At 34.0% G+C, this 25,422-nt stretch overlaps 1 protein-coding gene across 3 annotated transcripts in view; it reads right to left on the bottom strand.

Moving 5' to 3' along the window:
• SPATA17 (spermatogenesis associated 17) overlaps positions 1–25,422 on the bottom strand; it is a 96,581-nt gene that overhangs the window by 25,943 nt on the left and 45,216 nt on the right. For 2 of the 3 annotated variants that reach the window (XM_068676019.1, XM_068676017.1), the window contains 2 exons: positions 13,807–14,010; positions 8,340–8,491 (listed from right to left, as the gene is read on the bottom strand). In XM_068676019.1, the coding sequence (XP_068532120.1) occupies positions 8,340–8,491; positions 13,807–14,010 (356 nt within the window). The remainder of the gene's footprint in view (positions 1–8,339; positions 8,492–13,806; positions 14,011–25,422) is intronic. The other variant, XM_068676020.1, reaches the window with a different exon arrangement.

Here is a 25,422-nt window from a genome sequence, read left to right as displayed (position 1 = left end):
TAACCAATGCTATAGAAGCTGTAGTCTAGTTTAGCAGAATAGAAACTTATACAGATAGTACTGTTGGCTTTCATGTATTAGCAGACCACAAAGCAAATCAATTATTTGTTCTAAATCCACCAATCATATACTTTGAAGTTATCAGTATGCCCTAACTATCAATCTTTTGGGATTTGATTCTTTCACCTTTAGTCATACTGAGGGTGAACTCCCTTCTTGCATACTACCACTGAACAGTGAAATTCCAGATGCCTTCTTCGGTTATAGAGGTTGTTTTAAGATAGATATTCATAAAGCTTGCGGACACCTACAGATTTTCTGGGTAGGCCCCACAGTAAACTGTATGGAGGAGGGTGAAAGACATCTCATATATAACAGATCTGCAAGTGATTCTACAAAATATCAGTTCCATCTGCCCATTTTAGTTTGCAAGAGAGTTACGAGAGCAAGTAGATACATTTTAATATGAAGGAAAATCCCATAAATGAAGCTTATCATCGCTGGTATTCAAAAAAAAAAAAAAAAGAAATGGGTGTTCTTGATTCTACAAGTGCAGAAAAAATATTACATGGTAAAATTAGAAATAAGTTTGAAGAGTTTAAAATATCACTTTAACAGCCACAATAATAGGTGTAGTTAACTAAAACCTTTTACTAGGTGAAAGTTTTTCAGAACCCAGAGTCCCAATACAAGTTATAGTCAAACACGTTTTTGATAAAGATGGGGTTAAAAATATGTTTCTTCCTGTTTCTCAGTTGATACAGACTCACAAAATGATTTGTTTACACTAACCAATAAATCAACAACTGTTTGGGTGAACTTGTTTATTTTTCTTAAACTATATGCCTCTCTTTCCACTTCATAAAAAGAAACTATTTAACAATATTCCTAGCTATATCAATTTATTCTATCTAGTACCACAGTCAAATGTCATGTAAAGTTAGCAAAAAGAAAAACACTGAGTTAGCAGACTTAAATTATACAAAGCTATAGTAGTATGTGTATACTCATGGGAAAGGACACTCACATAAGACAGATTATGGTACTTGTAATGCTAATTTGCACATGGGATGGACATCACATGCACACAAAAATTAATGTGGCCCCAGTGTCCCAGAGAATACATCGAAGGTGCTGTGAGCCGGCTGCTCCACTTGCAGTTTTTATCACTTCTGAATTGCATTTTAATAGTACATTTTTCTTTTGTTCAGACATGAAAGAAAATTGGCTTTCTCGGGGGATTGGATATCTGAGAAGGCTAGCAGTTTAGGGATTTGCCCATATATGCATATAATTTAGTTGAGCCATAACATTCATAATTCAATATGAATACCACATCTGTAAAATTTATACACAAAACAGCAAAAAAATAAATAAATAAAATTGAGAAAAGTAGAAGATAAAGTAAAGAAAGCAATAAGGATTCTAGTTGTTTCCCCTATAAAATGTTCTATGTGAAGGGCTTGATTTTACTGTGGATCAGTTCAGCTTCATCTTTTTTGGCAAATCTATTGATCAAATCAGAGTTTGGCAAATCTGAGTAATTTATGTTTTACCACATTTCCGAACTTAAATATCTATGCATATATTCTAACATTTTAGGTCACAACTAACATCTTGTACTACATGTAGCTTAGCACAAATGTAATCTTCCACATTCTACTGCTTATCTCCTCTAAGACCATTGGCTGGTCTATGTGCTGTACAGCCTGGAATGTATGTCTGTGGTTGAGGAAAAAGTTAAAGCAACAATAAGTTTTTGAGAAGGAACATTGAATAGTAAAAAAAATACTGAAAATGAAATGAAAGAACATTAATAATATGTTAATAGCTATAATGGCATACTGTAGTAATTATTTTTTCTCCTGTCTGTAGATCCACAGTCAGAGCCACCTGAGCAGTTGTTGATAGGGACAGTGATCTAATGACAAGAAAGGATCATAATCACAAATTCAATGTCTGTTTAAAGCAACCAAATATTGTCATAATTTTATGTAAATAACTAATAAAAATACTAAATTTTGTTTATTTGTTTTAGGTAGGTAAGCAAATTAATAGGAATCATACGACTGTCATTATAGCTCTACCGACCAATGATAATAGTAAAAAGCAAGAGCACTGCAATATACTTCAGTAATGGCATTGTGTTCTGTAGTTCTCTCTCTATACCTGACACAGCTTTTCCCCAAATTAATGAGAGTACGTGTTCTGAATGTGACAGAAGTGATGGAAGGAGAAGAAAATTAAATCCAGACAATGGTATGATAACATTATAAACTGCCCAACCTTAGACCTCAGTAGTTTTTTCCCCACAATAAGCTCACTTCAGTGGGATTCTTATATCTGGGTTTCAGCTTTTCTTTGTGATTTCAGTGTAAATTCAAAAGTTCTTGAAGGCTTTCAGTAAAACTGACAGAGACAGAAATAGCAGGATGAAAGACGAATCAAATTCCACGTTACTGTCACATTGTGCCATAAAGCGTAATCAGTATAATCTGCGCCTTTCCAAAACTGTATGATTTAATGGGAGGTGAATTCTCCCCAAAGAAATACACTTAAAAAATGAAAAGTTATTTCATTCCACCCACCACAAAAGCTTAAATGAGAGTTATGACAAACAATACAATCAAGATAGGGTGAAAGAGTTGGGATCAAAAAGCCCCGGAGCCCTTGACTTAGTAGGCAATCCTAGACCTGACAGTTTATAGCAGTATATATTTATATTTCAAAAGATATCCTTGATATCCTTTGTTGTTAACTAAAATTGTGTTCTCTCTCCTTTCTATCCTGTACCTCTTTGCTACCATTAATTTAATCTTTCTAATCCTTCTTTTCCACACATTTCAGCCCCCTTGTTCTCTTTCTTCCTTCATTTCATCACCTATTATTTCTTCCTTCCATTCTGTCTCTTATTCCATTATTTCTTGCTATTTTGACAGGAGATGGAAGAGGCCTCTTAGACGCTAAAGGCTTTCTAGTTGTTCTTGATAGATGCTGTAGAAGGTACTGGACTCTGGTGTCTATGGCAATGCAAGAGGAGAGAAAAATCTTCCTATGCAGAAGCACAAACAGGAAGGAGGATTTGTCAGGGAGTGTAGTGATAGAACAAAGGGTAACAGTTTTAAACTAAAAGAAGATAGGTTTAGATTAGATATAAGGAAGAAACACCGCATAATGAGGGTGATGAGGCACTGCCAGGGCCTCCCAGAGAAGTTGTGGATGCCCCATCCCTGGAAGTGTTCAGTGCCAAGTTGGATGAGGCCCTGGACAAACTGATCAGGTGGAAGGTGTCCCTGCCTCTTCAGGATAAAATTCAGCAGTATTCACTTTTTCTTCTGCCTAAATGGCAGCAAGCAACAGGGCAGGCCTTCAGCAGGTTCTCTGGATCTCTGAAAAGCAGTCTAGCAGTGCAAACATATAATATTGATAGCAGAAATGCTTCACTTCACCCAGGCTACTGAGAAAGATCAGGTAGGAGATCTACTGCTAGACTATCCCACACCCCTTGGCACTGTAAGAAATATTAACACCAAAGAGAGGTAGGGTAAATATTCCTAGATTTTTCAAACTTGCACAACATTTGTATGTATTGTATGTTTTGGTAACTTAGATATAAAAACTCTACCAAAATTTTAGCTCTAGATGTGTGATAGTGCTGTTAAATTTGTACCTAAACTGGTTCCGTGTAACAGTAATTCATTTTTTATTGTCTTGACCTAACTGAAATAAATAAAAAAAAAAATCCTCTCACTTTAAAGAAGACCACGAGCAATTAGCTCCAAACAAACTATGCTTCATCTTCTGGAAGCTGTGAATCTGATGTGTTGTCTTTTTTTTTTTGTTTGTTTTTGTTTTTTCTTTAATTTGTTAAATAAAATGCGTAATTCATTTTAAGCTTTCAGATTTGGGTTTTACCTAAAGTCATTGCTTAATCTAATCCAACAGACTATCTTTTCACTTAGTGAACAAAGCAAGAATCAAAATGGTTTTCCACAGCAAAACAATTGCAACAGGGCAGCCATTATATAGTTTATAATGAGTGCACATTACAAATCAAAGTGTAATTCACAGTATAAAGACAGCACATTTTATTTACTGTATCTAGTCAGATTATCTTTAGCACGGTATTTTTTCCATGAGAAATTTTGGGTGCATTATTATGTTGTGTGCAATATACTAAATATCGATGCTTTTTCAGTAAGCTCTCAGTCATTTTTATCCTAACAGCAGCAAATCCAAGAAGCCTCTGTCTGTTTTTATTTAACCCATGTTTGCAATAATGTAAAGTGGCAAAAGAAAAAAATCATCCAGTTCTTGTAGAAAGTAAAAGATCTCTTCTGCAGCAAATTCTGGAACTTCTTAATTATACACTGACTTATCTGCATCCCCAGTGTTATAAAGTAGTAGAACTTCATTAGAAAAATTAAGATGGAAAAATGAAGGCACTACTTTGTAAATTTCCAGTGGAAATTAGCTGGAAGAAGCAGAGGAATACTGGATCAAAAGAGGGTAATCATGCTTAACTGTGCCCTAGAGCACCCGCATGTATAATACGATTTGCACAGTAACTACCTCTCCTATTACTGCTTGTTTGGAGTATTCTGTGTTAATGGGGTTAGCTAATTTAGTATTTTAACTTAAAAAGACTCTACTGATTAATAAATGTTGCACACTGTGCTAGTAATTAAAATAAATGGAAGAGTTACAAATAGAAGTTGAATTGTTAAGAAAACATTATCTGAAAATATATGATAATCCCTGTTTATCATAATACAATAACAGTCCGGAAAATATGCAAATTGCTGAAGTTGCAAAGCATATGAAAAACTAAGCATAATTTGAACAAAGTTTTCAGATGTGTTGCATTTGCATGACATAAAACGTAGTGGCCATTTTCATTAGGCTAACTCAGAAATACAGTAAAAAAATCTTAAAAACATACAAATGAAAAGATTTCTTAAAATCACACAATCTCTTCAAAACGAAGTGACTTGCTTTTTAAATTTTAATTTAAAATGCCATTTACACTGGGCATGTCATGATACTGATGACTCCAAGTCATTAACCTTTCTGTAAGTCCATCCTTTGTGCACAGCACTGTGTAGCGCAGAAGTACCTACAGTGGTTCTAAAGGAAAACATTGTCTTGCTGAAAATAAACTTGTGAGGAGCTTGGTACTACAACACTCACACAATGTGTGAGGCACAGGGTGTGCAAACATTGTGCTGTGCTGCACACAAGTGAACCAGTGTGTTCAGGACTAGCTTGGCTACAGCAACTGGTACAGCACTGAGCACAGAGAGAGACAGAAACTGAGACGACTTGCCTGTTGTCACACCAGCAGCCTACAATGAATCAGAAATGCTCAGCTTTACACTATTGCTGGTTTATCCCTATTCTATCACCACATTGCAACTCATTCTGACATATGTTGACTTTATATAGATGTTTAATACTACACTCTCAGTCATGAGGCATATTATGTGAGGCAGATTTCAGCACTTAATGAAAATAATTTACATTTTCGTTCTCTGGAAAATTAGGCAAGCACACTGCTGCACGCAACTGAGTAAAGAACTTTTCATGCTTAGTGATCTAAATCTGCTGGATCCAGCAGTTGGTGTCTCAAACTAGACACTAGTTTATTAAGCGGTCATCCCAAAGGAGTCCAATTGTCATTCCTATCCAAGTGTAGGGGGAAATCACTCCATTTGTATGAAAAATAGCACAATAAGGCAGTAACAGCTTCAATTACATGAGAAAGAGGTATCACTCTTATTAGGCTAGATTACCCAGTTGCTGTTTCATTACAAAATAGGAAATTCCAGCAGTTGCTTCAAGCACACACATCATTTTCTTGTTTTGGATTTGTACTGCTTCTGCCTGCCTCAACCTCTTCCTTGGCTTTCTCTATTATTTCTGCATTCATCAGAAGCAAGAAGTTTCTCAGAGCTTGAAACGTTTAGAGAAAACATATTACCTCTTAAATAAAAAAAAAAAAAAAGAAAAGAAAAAGAAAAGAAAAAGAAAATGAAATCAGAGGTGAGTGGGAATTCTTAACGTCTGATATAGAAAAAATATTGATGTTTTATACCTGCTGTCTTAAAAGATAATGCACAATACTCATTCTGCAAAAATAAGATCAAGGATTTAGTTTGTCTTTTTTATGCAAATACTAGCTTTCTCCACAAACTCCACACACTTCCTCGTTTCTTTCTCTCCTTACTTCCTAAAATAGAAGAATGATCAGCATAAAACCAGGAAGAAATACAGTCCCAAAGTATACAATTACATGTAAAGAGACGGAAATCTGTCAGTTCATTATAGGCACTGCTGAGAAAAAAATACTGTAGAATCTGAGTAACCCTTTGTTGACTCCTCCCTGGAGACCAGCATACCACAAAGCAGCTGCAGCACTGCTAGTGAGTCTTAGTCCTGATGATGACCTGCAGCTCTGTCATCACCTTTTCAAGGTTACAGATGTGACCCTTGCATGGTTGGTTGAATCTGAAGCACAAACGGAATGATCACAGCCTGAAAATGTATAATACACTATGCATTTAGTGCACGTGAAGCTGAGAATCACTGCTTCTGTGTATTAAGGATGGAACGAAATGCTTCCTTGCCCATAAGGTAAATAAAGACCTCCAATTAATATCTGTCCCCCAATCAATTAATATCCCCAGTCAATTAATATCCCCAATCAATTAATATCTGTCAAAGTTGGAGACTCCAAATTTGAAGTGTACAAGACCAAAGCCTTTACAATTCACTAAGCGGGAAGAAACAGCAAAATAAATATTTCAACATATGACCTTCTGGAACTGTTGACATAATGACTTCTGGTGTAAATCATATCAAATAAAGTCCAGGCCATATAGTCATTCCCATAAATGAAAAATATAATTCCCCCCTCATTTGGAATATATAATCAAAGCCTATCCAGTGTAAAGAACACGTTAGCTGAAAGAAAGAATCTTAATTATTACCCAGTGTTTTCTAGATTTCAGTCATGGAAGCTAAAAATAAAAATATTTTTAAAAAATAATAGCAAAGATCACAGATGAGATTTGAAAGTTAAGCTGCTTTTCCCCTTCTCCAACTATAAAAAAAATAATAAATAAATAAAGGAAAGAAGAGAAACCTGAAGTACACTTTTACTTGTAACTATTCCCTATTACACTTTTGGTATAGAAGGGGTAAAAAATACTACATACAGTTTTTGTAACCAAATATCACAAACGACATTGTACAAATGTGGAAAAGTTGCTGAATTAAAAGATTTTCTTTCAAAATTGTTTTTAAGTAGAAGCTCCTTTGAAAGCCACTATTAATATTAAATCAGGGAAAACATGGGAAAAAAAAAAAAAGATCCAGCAATTAAAACAAATGCTAAAACATGCAAATGCAGTTGATTTTAGCATTCTTAAGTCCCAGTCCTTAAATTGACACAGGCAATATGGGGCTGATAGCAAAGTATTATTCATTTCCAGTGAATCAGTAGATCACAGGCTGCCCACAAGGAAAAGGGATTCCTTTCTGTCCTGAATTCTGGTACTGAAGTGTCAAAGAATTTCCAAGAGCAGTGAATTCAAGGGTAAAGTTGATGAAACATCATTTGTTTTTAGTTAACTACAAAGCCAGAAAAAGTTAATTAATAGGTTTTATTATGATTGGGCAAAGGAGTTCCATCCCAATAAAAAAAGAATTGGGAATATTTTGGTGATTGCCTTAAATGTTGGGGGACGGATTATGTCTGTAATTTTGGTTTGTATAGAAAAGAACTGGCCCCTCTGATGCTATTACAGATGCCATGGCTCAGGAAACCAAACTGCCACAAAGATGATTACAGTTTTTACATCATGTTCTAACGTGCAACATATGCTCCCTTCCCTTCCAAGTGAGCTTTGGTAGTTTACCGGAAAGAAAGCATGTCTCAGTGGCATGCAAGAACATATTTCCTCCCATAGTCTTTAAAATCTTTGAATAGGAAGACAGAAATAGTGTTTGTTCCTTGACAAGGTGCATATGGCAAAAAGGAATTTGCATTTGTTTACTAATTTCCCAGTAAGTTCATCTGTTGTATCACATATTATTATTATGGCATGTTCTATTGATTCATAGATACGGATGGCACATGTCATACAAATACAAGATAGGGTCTCTGCCCTGCGAAGTTTATAATCTAAGAACATAGAATTTGGATGTACAGAGAACGTTTGCTACTAAGCTGTCAGGTTTGACATTTCATTTTGTCAGGCATGAAAGGTTTTTGAAAGCAATGAAATAAAGAAAACATCCTCATAACAATACAAGAAAAAAAAAAAAAAAAAACTTACTCATTGTCATGTATATGGTTTCTCCATTCCTCCCTTTTCATTTCCGCTCTGGCCTTCCCTAGTGGTGAATCGATTGATGTTGCCACTCGCAAGGTTGGTTCCAAAGGCTTATAGCGCTGCCGCAATACTTCAGCGGTATCACGGAAAGGCCCCTGATGAAAAGTATAGGATAACGTGTTTTATTATACCGTGGCTATATATAACATGGTTATATAACGTGGCTATAGTACTTTCTTTTATTCATGAGACATCACCAATGAATGAGGACACAGAGTGTCTGGGAAGTGTAGCAAGACTTTTCTTCCAAAATAATTAAAGCAGTTCATTTTGATAGAGAGTTACAGATAACACAAAGGTTGATAACATGCTCTAAAGCCCCAAAGAGAGAATGAGAAATGCGTATTCCGGATTTATTTAGCTACTCATAAATATTTATCATTTTAAAAAATACATTGTTAGAACTTATTAGGAGACCTTATTTTTTTCCTTGGAAAAAAAACTGGTGAAATAAAATTTGATATATAAGTGTTAACTTCATCTAGATTCTGTTTAAGCAGGAAGTCTCTTCCTTTTCATGGGATAAATCATGTTTTACCTTAAAGAACACGCTCTTTTCAATTTAACTATAAAACTATGTGGAAGAGAACTTAATACGTGACTTAAAATACAATTCCTCTAATATAATTCAAACTAATGTCTACAAAAATGGGACTATATAGTCTATTTTTGAAATGTCTAATTCCACATTAATCTCAGTAGTCTTAAGAAAAACTAAAAGCTCATAATTATTTCAGAGATGTGTGTGTATATAATATATATACACCTACACACACAAAAGGATGTATGTGTATATGTATATATATGTTTGTTTTGTTTTTTAAAGCAGATTATTTAATAACTGATCAAACCACTATTTGCCATTTAACAACAGAGATAGCAACAGAAAGTCTTTTTCTACACTGTCAAAGTGATGTATGTTATGTCTTCGTTTTAGCACTAACCACTGAATTTACCTCAAGTATAATTAGTGCCATACTACGCTCAGGACAATTTAGTGGCAAGTCTAGATTTAGAAGTGTTACTAATTAATTTTTATTTTATTTTCACCATTACTGATCCTGCAATGAACTAGTGAAACCTTCTGAAACTATAAGCAGACAAAGACTCCTAATCACAGGCTTTATTCTTAAAGATATCCTTCTTTAAATAGGTTATCACTAACAAGTCACAGCTGGAGTTACTGCAAGCACTGAGTGAAGACTGTGGGGCTAATAAAAAGAAATGATTCACGCCTCATTTATGTTCACTTATGTTTTACATTAATAGAAACCAATAATAGGAACCAGTTACCATAAAAGTCATGGACCGTAAATAACACAAATGGCAAATAAGTATCATCTAGTACTTTTCACAGCTGGACAGGAGGATTGCTATATTTGAAAGTAGTTAATGGATTTTTATTGTAACTTTACTTTTTAAAGGCACAGCATCATGATTTGGAGATCATCATGATTTAAAGATCATAGTAAGGAAGTAACGATAGCATTTATACTACTTGCAGATATTTTCTTGCTTTTACTTTCTAAAAGTGTCCACAAAAAATATGCATTCATTTAGTATGACCACAATAAAGTTTTTTTTTAAAACAGAGTAAAAATCGATATTGCCTTTAAGAAAATAATAGAGAATATTATTCTCAATACTAGAGAAGATCATTAAAACTGGTAAACAATGTTCTAGTAACACATAATCTAATGATCAAGATATAAAATAAGGTTTATCTTGCTAATGAGAAGATGAATACTTTGTATTGCAAGATGTTTGCAGAGAAAAGAAGTGTAGTGTTATCAAATAATATAATGATAGATTTTTTTTCTTTTAGAAAACAGTCTTCTTCATTATAAAATATTTATTCATATTCCACCAGAGTAAGGGCCAAATCAGATGTCTAAGCAAGCTTTTTTTTTTCTATCTTTAATTTCTAAAAACTTTTAACTTTCTCCATTCATAGTTCAAGTGAAATTAATAAAGCACAGCAAATACTAATGGAAGGGGAGAAAAAGAGTATATAAACTATGCAAAGGTCTCTCATCAAAGGTCTCTCATGCAAAGGTTGTCATCATTAATGGTGGTGCATATTGTAGAATATGAAGTTAATTCTAAGCCTTCCCTGCATTTCTCTGAAACACATATTTGATGAAACTTGCCCAGCAATAAACAACTACTGAATGTATGTAAGATGACAAGACCTCTAAAAAAATCCATTTGCCTCTTTGAATTTTACAAGTTGAACTTTAAAATGTATGTAATCTGCAGTAAAATGGTGCTCGTAAATAATTTCATATCTGCAGTGCCCACAAGCATTTTGGGCATCTGGCTTCAAAAGGGAACCAACAGTTTTCACCCTGAAAGCAACTCAAACAACTCCATGTTCTATTTTGGAATGAATAGTATAAAAATTCTTGCTACTGACTGGTGTGCCAAATAAAATGGTTAGCAGGGAGGCAGTCTTACTACTTCACCATAAGAAACTCATGAAAAAAAAAAAAAAAGAAATCTTGTGTTCTTTGCTGTTTCTATTCCATGACAGCCATCAGCATACAAGAAAATATATATATATATAATTCCCTAAAAATGGGGATGTAGTTTCTGTTATTAATGCCTTTGAAAGAACACTTGACTAATTTTAGAATTATCCATTCTTCTATCAAACTGTAATTCTAGTTAATTCAGTAATAAAACTGATAGGTCTGTTATAACTAATGTATAATCATCGTTAAAACTTTTCTTTTAAATACACTATATCTCACATACATGGAGTTATATATAAAATGCTAAATACCAACTTTCCCAAGAGAAAGCTAGTAGTTAGCTATTTTTTGTTCTCTTAAGCTTATGTAATTTACATTCTCGTATAAAATATCCAGGCATATGGGCAACACAATTTTTAGATACCTGAAAAATCAATAGAGTAACAAGTGGCTCACACTGGACCTGAGATATATAAAATGTTATCACAGAGAACTAGGACACAAGTATAGGTAGTAATTAAATTCCTTATTGTCACACTGGACAACTTTCAGGGTGATGTGTTCTGATGGGTTTTCATTTCCAGCTGTTTCATCATCTCAAACCAGTGTCCTTTCCTTAGACAATACAACCCTAAATTGTCAAAGTGTTGTGTAGGGATTTAGCCGTGTGACTCCCATTAACATCAATAAGAGTCGCGCAGCTAAATCCACGTGCTGTGCTTTGAAAATTTACCCCACAGTGTACATCCCAGGGTGCTGAAAGGATTAAAGTATTATATAGTAAATTCCCTCTTTGAGGTGCAGAAAATAAACAGGGCTCTTCTGGTTTGTTCTAAAAGGCTATCTGTGCACTACTGCTGTGAATGCATCTGAACTTAGAAAGGTCTATAAAATATTCCAAATCCAAACAGAATCTTGTAAGATACTTTATATACAGTAAAGTGGTTTTGCAAGAGCAGCTTAACAATAGAAGAACTCTGAGTTCCCTCTTTATTTAAAAAGCATGACTCCTGTACTGACAACGCACCCAGTCACATCCCACTGAAGGACTATAATAGCCCCATTGGTCCCAGAAGGTAAGGCTATAATGTCATATGTATCTGTTTTCGAATTTACTTTCAACTCCAAAATCCCTGATCACTAAACCGTTGGCTCATGCTTTGACTTGGTTCTAATATGAGTCAATGAGATTGTTATATGAGGAAGCTCAAATAGTCAAGGTGTGGGGATGGAAGGAGGGAAGGACAAAGGTGAACTACCTTGAAGTTGATCCTTACATATGGACACACACATATATATACATATATAAGTTATAAGCAGTGTGGATCTCTGTGAGGCTCACCTCTATTTATTCAGACATATTTTGGCAGATCAGTATCTGTTCCTCATGCTTGAACCCAATTACCTTTGCATTCACATCCCACCATTGATATCAACTCATGTTGATACAGAGAAGTCAGATATGATATAAAGGTGAGAAAAGCCTCTTCCGTGTGGGTTAGCCCATGAGCCCATGGCTGTTTCCACTGAAGAACAATGTCGTTTCAATCAGTAAAACACAGGCAAATTGTAACATGGCTACAGATAGTTTGAATCCAGCTGTAGAATTATATAATCATAGAACGGCTTGGTTTGGAAGGAACCTTCAAGATCATCTAGTTTCAAGCCCTCTGCCATGACCAGGGACACCTTCCACTAGATCTGGTCACCCAGGGCTCTATCCAACCTGGCCTTGAACACATCCAGAGATAGGGCATCCACGATTTCTCTGTGCAGCCTGTAACAGTGCTTCACCACCTTATGAGTAAAGAATTTCCTCCTAACTTCTAACCTAAATCTCTCCTCTTTCAGATTGAAAGCATTGCCCCTTGTCCTATCACAATATACCCATGTAAAAAGGTCATTCACCATCTTTCCTATAAGCCCCCTGTAAGTACTGAAAGGCTGCAGTGAGGTTGCCCCAGAGCCTTCACTTCTCTAGGCTAAACATGGAAGAGAAAATTTAAAGATAGCATGGAGTTCAAAATAATGTACAAGAACTTCTGAAGTCATTGCAAGCGTTCAAAGTCAAGCTGGCACTAAACATATATGTATGAGGTACATAAAGCTGAAGTTCAGTAGACCATGCAAACTGAAAAAAATCTTCACAAGAGATAGAAAGACAGTGTATGTCTACCTCAAAAACATCAGATATTCACTGGCAAAAGCTACGTGTCTGGATAAATATCCACTCATCATCAACTGAGGAACATAAGGGTCTCAAAAGTTTATAAATATTGGTCATATTCCCAGCAGGTTTAGATAATAAAATGGCAAATGCTCTTTTGCCATTTAGTGGGACATCTCTGACATATTACCTCAGAGATCTCCATTAATTTATGGGAGAGGAAAAAGGTTATCTGCAACATATGCTAAAATCAATGGAAATAAAAATCCAGACCATGACAGTTAAGGAAGGGAGCTAGGCATCTAGACAGTTGATGCAGAACATGTAGAAACTTGTAATTACTGACACACAGCTAGTTGATGTAAAAGTACAGGAACTACTTTATACTGCGAGGATGTCTCTTGGTCTCCACAGGGAAAACACAAAAAGAGTAATAAGTTATTTCAACTGGTTAATTTTATCTTTAATTTCTCCTATTTTTCATTGATTTAAAATTGGAACTTAGAAATTCTCCTTCTGATGAATCAGGATGATACTCAGTTATGTCAGATCTTCTCTTTGAAATCTCAGAGGTGACTTTGTTGTTTTTTTTTTTTTTCCAAAAAGACAAAAGCAAAGACACATTGCCTTGTTTTACATACCACATACATTTCTTTTTCCTTAAAAAAAATTTGTGTCAAAGAATTATATTGTGAAAACAAGCACTAGTTCTATAAATAAAGAACATACACAAAGTATTTTACCAAAAAGAGACACTGAAAACTGTTACCTGAGGTTTCTGTCTGCCAATAGGTGGCAGGGGTTCTCCTGCATGGAAAGTTGGAGGCCTTTTACAAGTTGGCCAGTCATAAAGTTCATCTGTGAAGGGACTCTTCACTTGCTGCTGCCTGTGGCTCAGTGGCTTTGACTGCTGGAGCAGCAGTTCCATTGGATCTGGGGATTTTCTGAACGGCGAATTATATATGCCTGCAATCTGAGTAGAAGATGGGTTTACCTTCGACTTCAACTAACTTACAGTTGCAGTTACAAAAGTGTTTAAATAGGATAGTGTAACACATAATCTGTGTTTTAGCCCTCCCAGTGGGTATAATTTTCATTTTATTCAAGCAAGAAATATACAGCTGATTTTCGTGGACCTCAAACCCTCTTTTCTTTTGGTCACATCTTCCCTCTTCCACAGTAATAGTCAAAGAAACATACAATTTTTTCCTTAAAAATAAAGTAAATTGTACAAAATTACAACTAGCTTTAAAGACAAGTATTATGCTTGTTTTGAAATTTAAACTTGAGTTTATGTTTCTTTAAAAGCCATTTTAAATTACTATGCATAACAGAAATAAAAATGTATATTACTTATTATTTCTAAGCACATATGTAAAGGCTAAAATAAATATCCATACAAGGAAAAAGATAACTTTTGTCCCTTTAGACACTGTGTTAGCTAAGTCGCAGTGTGGCATAAGATGGTTGAAATTACAACATTTTTAAAAGTAAAACTGAGAGACTGGCTACAGGGAAACACAAGAACATTTATTGAATACCAAAAAATAGTAACTGTTGTGTTTTTTTTACAGCAAAATGTTTTATTACATTTCTTTAACCACTCACATCTATTTAGTTTTACTAGTATAAAAACTGTGAAAAACAAAAATTAAGATTAAAAAATGTGAATTTTGAATTGAACTAAAAATTTACATTCTTCATTTAATTTTGTTTCTTTTTTTTTTCAGCACAAAGAAACAATATGCTATTACATCAGTAGTTGCATTAGTAGTGTGATATAATATAATAATTTCTAATATAAAGCATACATTTCAAATTCTTAGCTAGTAATCTCTATCATTAACAGTCTGTGAATATCTGGCAAGACAAAATTATATGGCAGGCTGGTCCCAAATCATTCTGAATGATGATCATTCTACATTCTTAGAAATGTAGGAATTTTATCAGTTGTATATAAACAACACTCAAGCATATGTGAGTTTACTGAATAAGTTATATCCATTCTAGTTAATAATTACTATGTGCTAAACATGAGAATTGGTGTACCAGATTGCACAAAGCCACTAAATTTCCAATAAAACAAATGAGATGCTTAAAATACATTGGCAAAATAAATTAATAAACTGCTTTGCTTTAAGGAAAATTGTATTTTCTGTAACCATATACAGTATAACAGACTTTGACGGTAGATCAGTTTTGCTCAGTTATAATATATCATGTTTTGCATTTATCATATTTATTTGCTTTGAAGCATTGAATAAACATAGAATAAAAAAGACATCAGTCACTGGTTGTTCCTTTAGTTTTCAGGATGTCAACTATAATGGCAGAGATCCATGCTTCAAATAGCAGACAAGCAGGATTGGTGGGGTGACTGCAAAATTGCAGGTCCATCTGTGTGATCTGTAAAATCCAGCTGCATTTCAAGGTTTGGTTCTACACCTCTTGCTCTTATTCACCTAAACATCTCATAAACTTGCAGATTCTCCTTATGATTTATTTTTTGTTGTATTTCATCCATTATCTTGTTACAATTTTCTTATCAGTGCAGCATAGTTTTGCTTGTGAACATTCAGTGACATGCAAGTCTTCCATAAGCACAAATTCCATATGTTGTCTCAGGCTTTTTTGAACTATTGAATGCATTCCTGCTACGTATTTGTTACACAAGTTCTCTCATACATAAAATGACACAGTCAAGGTCTTCCAAACAAATTAGATTCCATGCTGGAGATATACAAATCAACCATGGTCATATAGCTCTTCACCCATTAGTCCTACCATGGCCATCAGATCTGTCTATACTATGAATTTTTGCCTTTATTTTGCTGATGACAGTAAAATAGAAAAGTAATTGTGATCACCATCTTGTACATTTCACTGAATTTCACTGTACTGATACTTTATCTTTCCATCCATTCCTATGTCCTCTGTGTTCAGTTGTTATATCCTGACTAATGTGGAGAGTACATTCTAGCCAAGCCACATGGCCTCTGCATAGGGCCCCAGGTAGTGAGAAAAATACTGCTCTTTTACTGTACATCTGCTGCACACATTTTATAGAAAACTACAATATAAATGAAAATACAAATATTTTCCATGAGAAAAACATCTTCTTGTTCACCATTGAGAATCAGGGTGTTCTGAAATAAACCATTCTGCCATAAAAACGGCATGCTGAAGTTTCATCCATGGATTTATTAATCAGTAGGAAATCCTGATCAGGGTTTTTAAAAAATCCTAAAATTTACACAGCTTTTTAAGATAAGTTTAAAAATAATATAAAAATAACATAACATAAAATAATAACATAAAAAATAATAAATAATAAAATAATAAAGAAATAATAAAATAATGAAATAAAAATGCCAAAAAGCAAATTGGTTAGGAAAATTTAACAGATGAAAATTTAGATTTCTTCAATCACACAGCACGAGATTGTTTCTTGTTTGTTTCCACAAAGAATAAAAACTCAACATCTTAAATATTTCAAACATTTTTCCTTTAAAGAAATACAGGCAACAATAACTTTAAAATAATGTTTATCTGGGCTCTGAGAAATGGCATGACTTCTATCATTCACATTTAGAGAAGTATTAATGGACCTATGAGTATAATGGCTTTCTGGAATGACATTTCATAATCTATATTGCAATACTATGTATGTTCTTGACATTTCTTTGTTTAAACATTTGGCAATAGAGAAATCTGTATTCAGAGTTCAAACACTGAAATGCAGTGCACAAATAGGATTGGCTTTCAGCACTTCTAATGACACCAAAATTAGCCATAATAGCTTTGGGAACCCACTGATTCATGGTCGTTTGGATTATTTCTGAAGAGGTGCCTGAACATAGAGTCATCTTGTGCTGTTCTTTCTTTCATATATTATCAGGTTAAACATACATAAATAGTGTATCAGCTATGAAAACAGATTTGCAGTTTTAGTGAGGAACATTAGTGAGGCCAGCTAGACACTTTGCAAGATGTTGCTTCTTCTACAGTTGAAGCTCTTTGTGAGATCTGGGTCAAAATTAATTACGAAGTGCATTTTAACTAATGATTTTTCAAGCAATCCTGTTAATTACTTTACATTTTAATTATATATGTTCAAGTATTCGAACAGACAGATAGCAGAGCAATCAGCAGAGTTCATATCTAGATGGATAAAATTTATACTAATTTACTCTAAAATCCCCAAGGTTTGTGGCTAGGATTTAAGCCTAGATTTAAAATTGGCAAAGTTTGGTAGCAGAGACAAGGGGATGAGTTTGGTTTTACTTTCTAGTTCAGACCAATCTCTAGCAAAATTCCTTCACTTTAAAATATCTCTGCAAATCAGAGTCATTTTTGTGACTCCTTGCTTATATGTTGTGTGCTGACGGATGTGCTATTCACTCTACCCTTTGCAGGAAGATAGCAGTGTGCAGAAATCTTAAGAACCTGGAGGATCAAAGGTTTTGATACTTAATAATTTTTCATATCTTCCTGACACCAGTACAATATATTAAAAGCATTATTTCACCTTTTCACTGCTTTAATGCAATATCCTCTCAACTACAAAACCATTGCAGTTTATACTGCTTTTTCAGTGGTAGAAAAGTATATGTCCTGAGATACTACTCCATCCTTTGAAATCAAGGAGGTAGATTTTGATTTTCTTCACTTTTAGTCCATACAAAAATATGCTACCATCCCAAATTTTATGATATGTTACAAAAAGTACCTCTTCTGTAGTGAGTATGACACATTTTTCTGTACCCATGTTCTTCACAACTAAGAAGGTCCTCTGTCAAAGCCAGCTTTCTGAGACTCCATTTCCAGGAACAATTTTCTAAAGTGACAAACACTATGGGGAAATCTGTGCTACTGTTAAAAAACCTGCAACTGAGTTATTTGCAGTACTGTCATGCTGACTTCCAACTCAATAAGACCAAAGAAATCTCAGGAGGGGACTCTGCTAATAGCTTCTTACTGACCTCCTTACATCAGGCTCTTCTGCTGAATGGTGGCCCAATGGTGAATATGGCAAATGAGGTGTGAAAGCACAGATTTTTGTATTATTTTTTTTTTTTATAAGACTATGGTTCTGACTCGTCAGGGGAAAAAAGAGAGAGAGAGAGAGAGAGAGAGAGAGAAAGAGAAATGAGTTATACAATAGATATATTTTTCCCCTAGAATTCTCTGCCTCAGACCTTCCATCATGGAAACCCAAGCATGACCTGGAATATTAATTGTGTCAGGTCAACCATACTGGCAAATGTATCATTTGTTACCCAGTCATCCTTAGCATTACATTAGTATTTTGAATCATTTTGCATTTCTAACACTCTATCATTTAGTTTTCTCTCAATCATTTTCTTATTTTTATAATTAATGGTGGCATATAAAGAAAAAATAATCAGAAAAATAGATATTAATTTAATGAAGGAAGGAAAAGGAATCAAGGAAAAATGTCTGTGTGCATGTTTTAAATATTCTGTATCTCTTCCACCTCTTATCCTAATCTTACTCTACACTGTAGCATATGCATTTTTGTCTTTTCCTGTTTATCATTTCCATAAGCAGAGAAAAAGTTAACTGTTACTTAACAGCTACTGTTCTGAAAATAATCACACCTGCAAAATTAAAAATCAATGAAGTTGAGCTGAAGAGTAAATGTAAGCATGAAGTTAACAGAAAATGTATCCTCCCTCATGTATTTTAAATATATTTTACTGTAATTCAACTAAACTATAAAAAAGGCATGCTCTGTTTTAATTATTTTTCCATATCAACTCTGAAAGTTGGAAATAATCAACATTATATATCATGAATATAAATGCTTCGTTTAGCATTCATTTATTTCTGAAAAATAAAAAATACCTTTGATGAAGGAAGCCTTTTCAAGCAACTGCCACAGTAAGAATCTAAATAAGGTTCTACTTTCTCAGTCTGCTCTTTTAATAAGGAGTTAAATGACTCCTTCTTCAAAATGCATATAAGGAGACAGAAAATACTTCAACAAAATAAGGAATTAACTTTAAAATTCTTTTTTTTCCAATACATTTTGTACTAAAAAAAAAAAAATAAATAAATCTAAGCAAGCTGAGAGAAGAGGTAAGAGATCTTTAAAAGCCATAAAAGTAAAAGCATGAAGGAGAGCTGTGAATGAAATATTTGCTAGAGAAGGGATTGCTGAATCAACACTGACCAGTGCACTTCATCATAATTATCAGGACATACTACTGCCAGGGGATTTATAAAAATCCCACTCAGCAAATAATTGCCCTGCTGTTAGGAGATAGTCGGAGTGTTAACACACTGTCACAGTCCAGCGTTTAGTAAGATATTCAACATTCAATTACTCTTGCTGAGAACTAAAAGGAAATATGATCATTTCTCAGCTACTGCAGTTATGCTTCCACATGAATTCCAAAGAACAATCTTGTTAATCCCCAGATATAGTTTCTCTAGGAGGTAAAAGAAATACCTCAAAACATTAATGATTCACAAGGAAAACAAAACAAAACAAAACAAAACAAACAAACAAAAAAAAAAAAACAAAAAAAAAACTTGTTTAAATGATGCTGCAGCAACATCTGTAAGAAAATGAATTTAAAACTTCTAAATAACTAGTTTATTACAGGCTGTAAAAATTTTCTTTAAATTAAGAAAATAAAGGGATAACATCTTTAACATAAAATGTATTGGGGAAATAGTCATCTATTAAAAATTTTTATATAATATCCTAGTAGCAAGTATAATAAAATGATGTCCACTAAATCAAATTTGAAACTTCAAAATATTTAAACTACATGACAGTGTCTTCTCCTAGGAATAATCTGTGACTTTGTGATTAATATGGACATATTTTTATATGAGAATTAATAGATATAGCATAAGCATTATTCAGATATTGGAAAAAAAAAAAAAGTCAACATTCCAATTCAAAAGAAAATATCCTTACCATGGCTGATAATAGAAAAAAATGTCACCCGTCCAGTAAAATATATAAATGTCAGTTTAGTGCTCACTGAGTTAATGCTAGTCCTTGGACCTGATCCTGTAACCCTTATAAAATCATACTTAGGAATTGTATCTAAATAAGAATTGGAGGACCTTACCTGTTATTATAGATAAGGTATTTTAGCTTTGTTTGAGATAGAGTTTTATGTAAAGACTGAAGAATTCATAAATGAGTGATGAGTAGTGTATATTCTTTCAAGTGGGATTAATTACCTGTCTTCTGCCTAATATATATTCTGTTTAAACAGAGTAATAGAAGCATTAATTATTGTTATTCTGCTTTCAGATTTTAAAGCTTAGTTCAGTCCTTTTCATCTCTGAAATGTTTTATTGATACCAAAATAATAGTACAATCACATTTTAAATACACATTTGTAAGTAAAACAGGCTGCAATTCTATGGACTATACAAAGAGGTGTCAAGGAAACATTCAAGTCCCTTGTCCTGGCCACAGATCATAAAATCAACCTCTAAACCTGCAGAGACACTAAGCTCTGTTGCAGGAAGCAGAACTAACTGAGTCTTCAAATAGGCAAGAACTGCTTGGGTTTAAACAAGGTTAAAGATAAATAATAGCTTAATGCATGGATCACTATGTCACAATATCCAAAACACAGCAGACAAACAAATGCTGAGGCATCCCAAAAATGTATTCATCTTTCACTGATTGACTCTATGACCAAGGCTTGTTCTGTCAAACCTAATTCTTATGCAGGCTCTTGATGACATGACTAGATCAGGAATAATAACTTGAATGAGTGAGTGATGGCATGGGAAACAATACTCATGATGAAGATACAAAAGAGACATTCAAAGTTTTTTATTGACTTCACGTGTGACTTCTAACTGATTTCAAACAAGCAATTTTAACTTACTTAATGACTTTATTTTAGAAATAGGAATGGTAAATTACATTAGTGTTATCATTTGTTCTTTAAGTGCTAGAGTGAATATAGGATTATGTACAAATTCTACAAACCTCTAGAATCAACCTGCTTCTACAACTACCCTGTATAAATGGAAATTGAAGAAAAATCTCTGAAAGCAGTTTCATTCTTCCATGTCTCAATAACTGCATGTGAAAACACAGTTTTTATTTCCTTACTGCACAGGAATATTTTGAGGCTAAAATTATTTACACTCATTAGAAGTTTCAAAGAACCTTGACACACTTATGTAAATGTGACATTATTTATGTCTTTAAAATTAAACTTTCTTCAGCTGTCATTGTGATAATGCAAAAGATTAGCTATATGAGAAAAAAAAAAATCAACTTGAAAAGCACTGTTTTTCTTACTGGAGAGAGAAAAATGTTTGTAATTATACCATTTTGAATTTGAATCTTTGAATTTGTAACACTAGAGGTTACCTAGGGCAATTATATCAAAAGACTGGAGAACCTCTACTTGATAGAAATAGAAATCATGTGGAAATTTACTTTGTTTAAAAAAAAAAAAAAAAAAAAAAAGGCAAGAGAATCCATTCACTTCTCAACTAAAAAACAAAAAACACACAACCAAATGATGTAACATTTAATTGATTTTCATTGTTCCTTATGTCTGTTGCATTGTGTTTACACATGAATCTTCCCTTACTGATACAGGTTTATTCTGACAGATTTATTAAACAAATTGCTGCAGTAAACCTATAGGATCAGACAATGATTAAAACCTCAAAAAGTGGCAGTACGTTTAACAAAGCACTCTTCAAAGAGACTAATAAACGATGAAGTGAAGGGAGGTTTAAGGTCCTAGTATTGTAAACAGGAAAGAACAAAGAAGAGGGAATGAAGCTATGTTAGTTAGATTAGTACAGACAGTCAGAAATGAGTAGAAATATGTGATATGTGAAATGAATGTGATAACAAAACAAACAAACAAACAAAAAACAACAGCATTTTCTTAAAAGACTGTTGAAACAGAAAAACTGGAACCAAAGAAAACATAAAATAAAGATAAGAAAACAAACAATATATGAGGGAAGATATACAGCTCTCATTATGCCCATTGCAGGACAAATGCATTTCCCAAATCAACAGTATGTATTAGATACTAAGAAAGCATTGAATATTGAATTGAATATTGAAACAGTACAAGTTAATGAAAGAACTTTACTATTATTTACTATTATTATTCACTTGCCTAAGAGATGAAAAACAACAGAATTGTTGTGTACATCACTCATCTTGAAGCCTCATTAAAGCAAGGATACCATCAGTGCCACTTTTTAATCAATGAGGTTTGCTGTTGAGAAATGTATGGCATTTTATCTTCATGACTTCTCCCATGCCATCCTTAACTTCCCTTTACTTATGCACTCATCTCTTATTTAGCATCTACTTCTTCTGCTATTATAGGTTCAAAAGTTACCTCAGGAAGACCACACATCACATCAAACTTGTATACAAACCAGTTGGACAACTACACATCATGCGACTGTATCCCAATAACTGTTTCAGGAACATCAGTGGAGCTCCAGTCTGTGCAAGTGTGAGCGAATGTGGCTCTGTGTGTGAGCTATTTAGTTCATATTTGTACTGTTGTAATTTCCCTGCAATATAGATTCTTTCTTAAATGTTTGTACCACAACATACACAAAGTCCCCATTCAATATATAACTCCCTCATCATTTTTCTGACCCTGCAGCAATCCAACCCTTTTGCCACCTCAATTGACAGTAAAACACAAAATGTGGTCATGTTTTTTTTCTAAGTTCTCAGCATGTACACTTTTGATAGAACACACAGCTTGTCCTTTATACTCTGCCATTAATCCTACCCACAGGAGTAGAGCAAGAATTTTGTTGCCCAGAAAAAACACAGAAACACAGATTATGCAATTCAGATGCTGAAAAAGTTTATGTAGAGGGACTTTCTAGCTAGTGGATTTTTAAATCACTAATTCTGAATACAGAGATCTCTATTATGCTATGCTTACACATGCTTAGTATGAGTGACATGCCTTGTAACAAGCTATTTAACAGCAGCTGTGGGAAATATCACCATGCTTACATGGACAAACCTTTATACAACTCAGTTGTAGGTCTTTGCATGGGATCAATAACAAAAAAAGAACTCCAACTTTACATACTATTGTGTATTAAGTTCTTTTTAACAACAGATAATTTTCCAGTGTAAAATCATTCTCATTTCTTTGGACAGTAAATTACAGCCAAATTTTCTTGCTGATGTTAAAAGTAGAAGGTATCTAAAATGATTTTATAATAAGCAGCCTCTAGGAAAAATAGACAATGTAGTGCTGTTGCAGAACATGGCTAAAATGATTAAATTTTTTCTATTTTTAAGTTCTTTCACTCACTATCTCTACAAAATAGAATGAGAAATGAGAATAAGAATGTCTTTTTTTTTTTTTTTTTTTTTTTTTTTTAACCAGGGAATGTGTAAAAGGGAGAAATTGGAAACACTTTCACTTAGCGCTTGTACTAAAATAAGACTTTTGAGCTTTTGAGAAGAGTGAATGGGAAGGACCCAGTCTTAGGGAGTGGTGGAAACTACTATTTGTAAATACTTTTCACTGACAGGAGAAATACATTTGGAATGGTGCATAGCCATTTAATTCTTATTAGGTAGGTCACTGGACTTGTTGAACCTGAGTTTGTTCACATGGGCCTACTTCTCAGGCTTGTCCAGGTCTGTTTGGATGGCATCCCTTCCTTCAGTTGCATAAATTGCACCACTCAGCTTGGTGTCATCTGTAAACTTGCTGATGGTGTACTCAATCTCATCATCTATGTCACTGATAATGAACAGCACCGATTCCATAACAGACCCCTGAGGGGCACATACCACTTGTCACTAGCCTCCAGATGGACATAGAGCCATTGACCACCACTGTCTGGGTGCAACCTTCAAGTCAATTCTTTATCCACTGAATGGTCCACTCTTCAAGTCCATCTCTCTAATTTTGTTTCAAGTATTCCTAGAATGAGGAATCCTAAAGGTCAAAAGCTGGCCTCAAAGTCTAGGTGAACCAAACATTTCTGAGTGTGCATACAAATAATTTTTTGAGTTCAGAAGCAGTGGGAGTAACCCTCTAGATATAAACATTTCTTTGTTCAGGTACAATGCCTTCCAGGAACACAAACAGCTTAGTTACTGGCCACTTCTAATTTACCCTATTTTGTCCTTCTTTTTGACAGAAACATTAAACAGCATTAACTGATATTCCTTCACCAGCAAACTGAGACTGTAGGTGTGTATAGTGTCCCTTGAGGCACAAGAGTTGAATTATTTTCCTATAGTGAATACCTGTGAATAGGGTGATACATCTGGCTTCCAAGATGGAAGTGAATATACAAAGAAGGCTTGCTGATCAAACATACCTGTCAGAAATAACTGCAAGAAGGATTTAATGTACATTGAGAATCCTCCTGAAAGAATATTTTATAAAAACAGAACACTGTAGCATAAATTGCTTTATATACTAATGCCATTAAAATATAGCTGCAAGTCTGTCTGAAAGCTAGGAAAGCTCACTCTGTCCTCTTTAATTTAAATGGGATTTTTTATGGTACAAGCTTTGGAAAGTAGTGAGAAACATCTGACTTCTTGGCAGAGAAGTGATGAGTGATTAAACATCCATGGATAGGTGGGGACGTTCAGTGATTGGGGCACCTACATTAAAAAAAAATTAACCATTTTAGTTCATCTTCAGGAAGTATTAGTACTTATAATGAATGATAATTTAATCCCCTGAATGTTTTAGAGACAGGATAATAAAATTACAACAGTAAAGAGGGAGGAAATAAAATGTAAAAGGTAAGAGCTAATTCATTCTTCATGCTAGCTCAGTCCTTGGCCTTTCCTGAACAGACACTGCCAATAGTAACAAATTATGTATAATCATTTTGTGATGTGGACTGTTCACTCGGGACTAAGCTCAAATGACCAAACTTGCAGCCTTGTCTCTTAAACTGTGCATCTGAAGATCAAAGGACAGTGCTTTATCCACTGAATCCTCACCTTTATAAGAATAAAACTGCCAGGTGTCCAGAGACAGAGTTGGTGTCAAACAATGTCATTTTAGACCAATTGTTTTTCAAGTTCTTACAGGACAGCACATTATGTTAGAAGCATTTTAATCAGTTGTGCCCTCTGAATATTCATTACTCTGCTCCAGGAAGAATTTTGTGGATTTAATTTTTCTCACTTAGAGCATTTATACCTAATATAAGCGCAGTAATTTCAATAGAACTAACTCCTGATTTCCAGTAGTGTAAACAGGGGACACATATACTCCATGTAATGTTAATGAATTGCAACCTCTGTTGGCAGGAAAAATGTAATTAATAAAAACAATACAATTATCAAATTTATGATAATTTAGCATTGAATTGAATTTAAATACAGAGTTAA

Source organism: Anas acuta, chromosome 3 (genome assembly GCF_963932015.1).
Source record: "Anas acuta chromosome 3, bAnaAcu1.1, whole genome shotgun sequence".
Classification (NCBI taxonomy): Eukaryota; Metazoa; Chordata; class Aves; order Anseriformes; family Anatidae; genus Anas; species Anas acuta.
The sequence above is the reverse complement of the archived record's forward strand: the minus strand, read 5'-3'. Positions and strand labels throughout refer to the sequence as shown.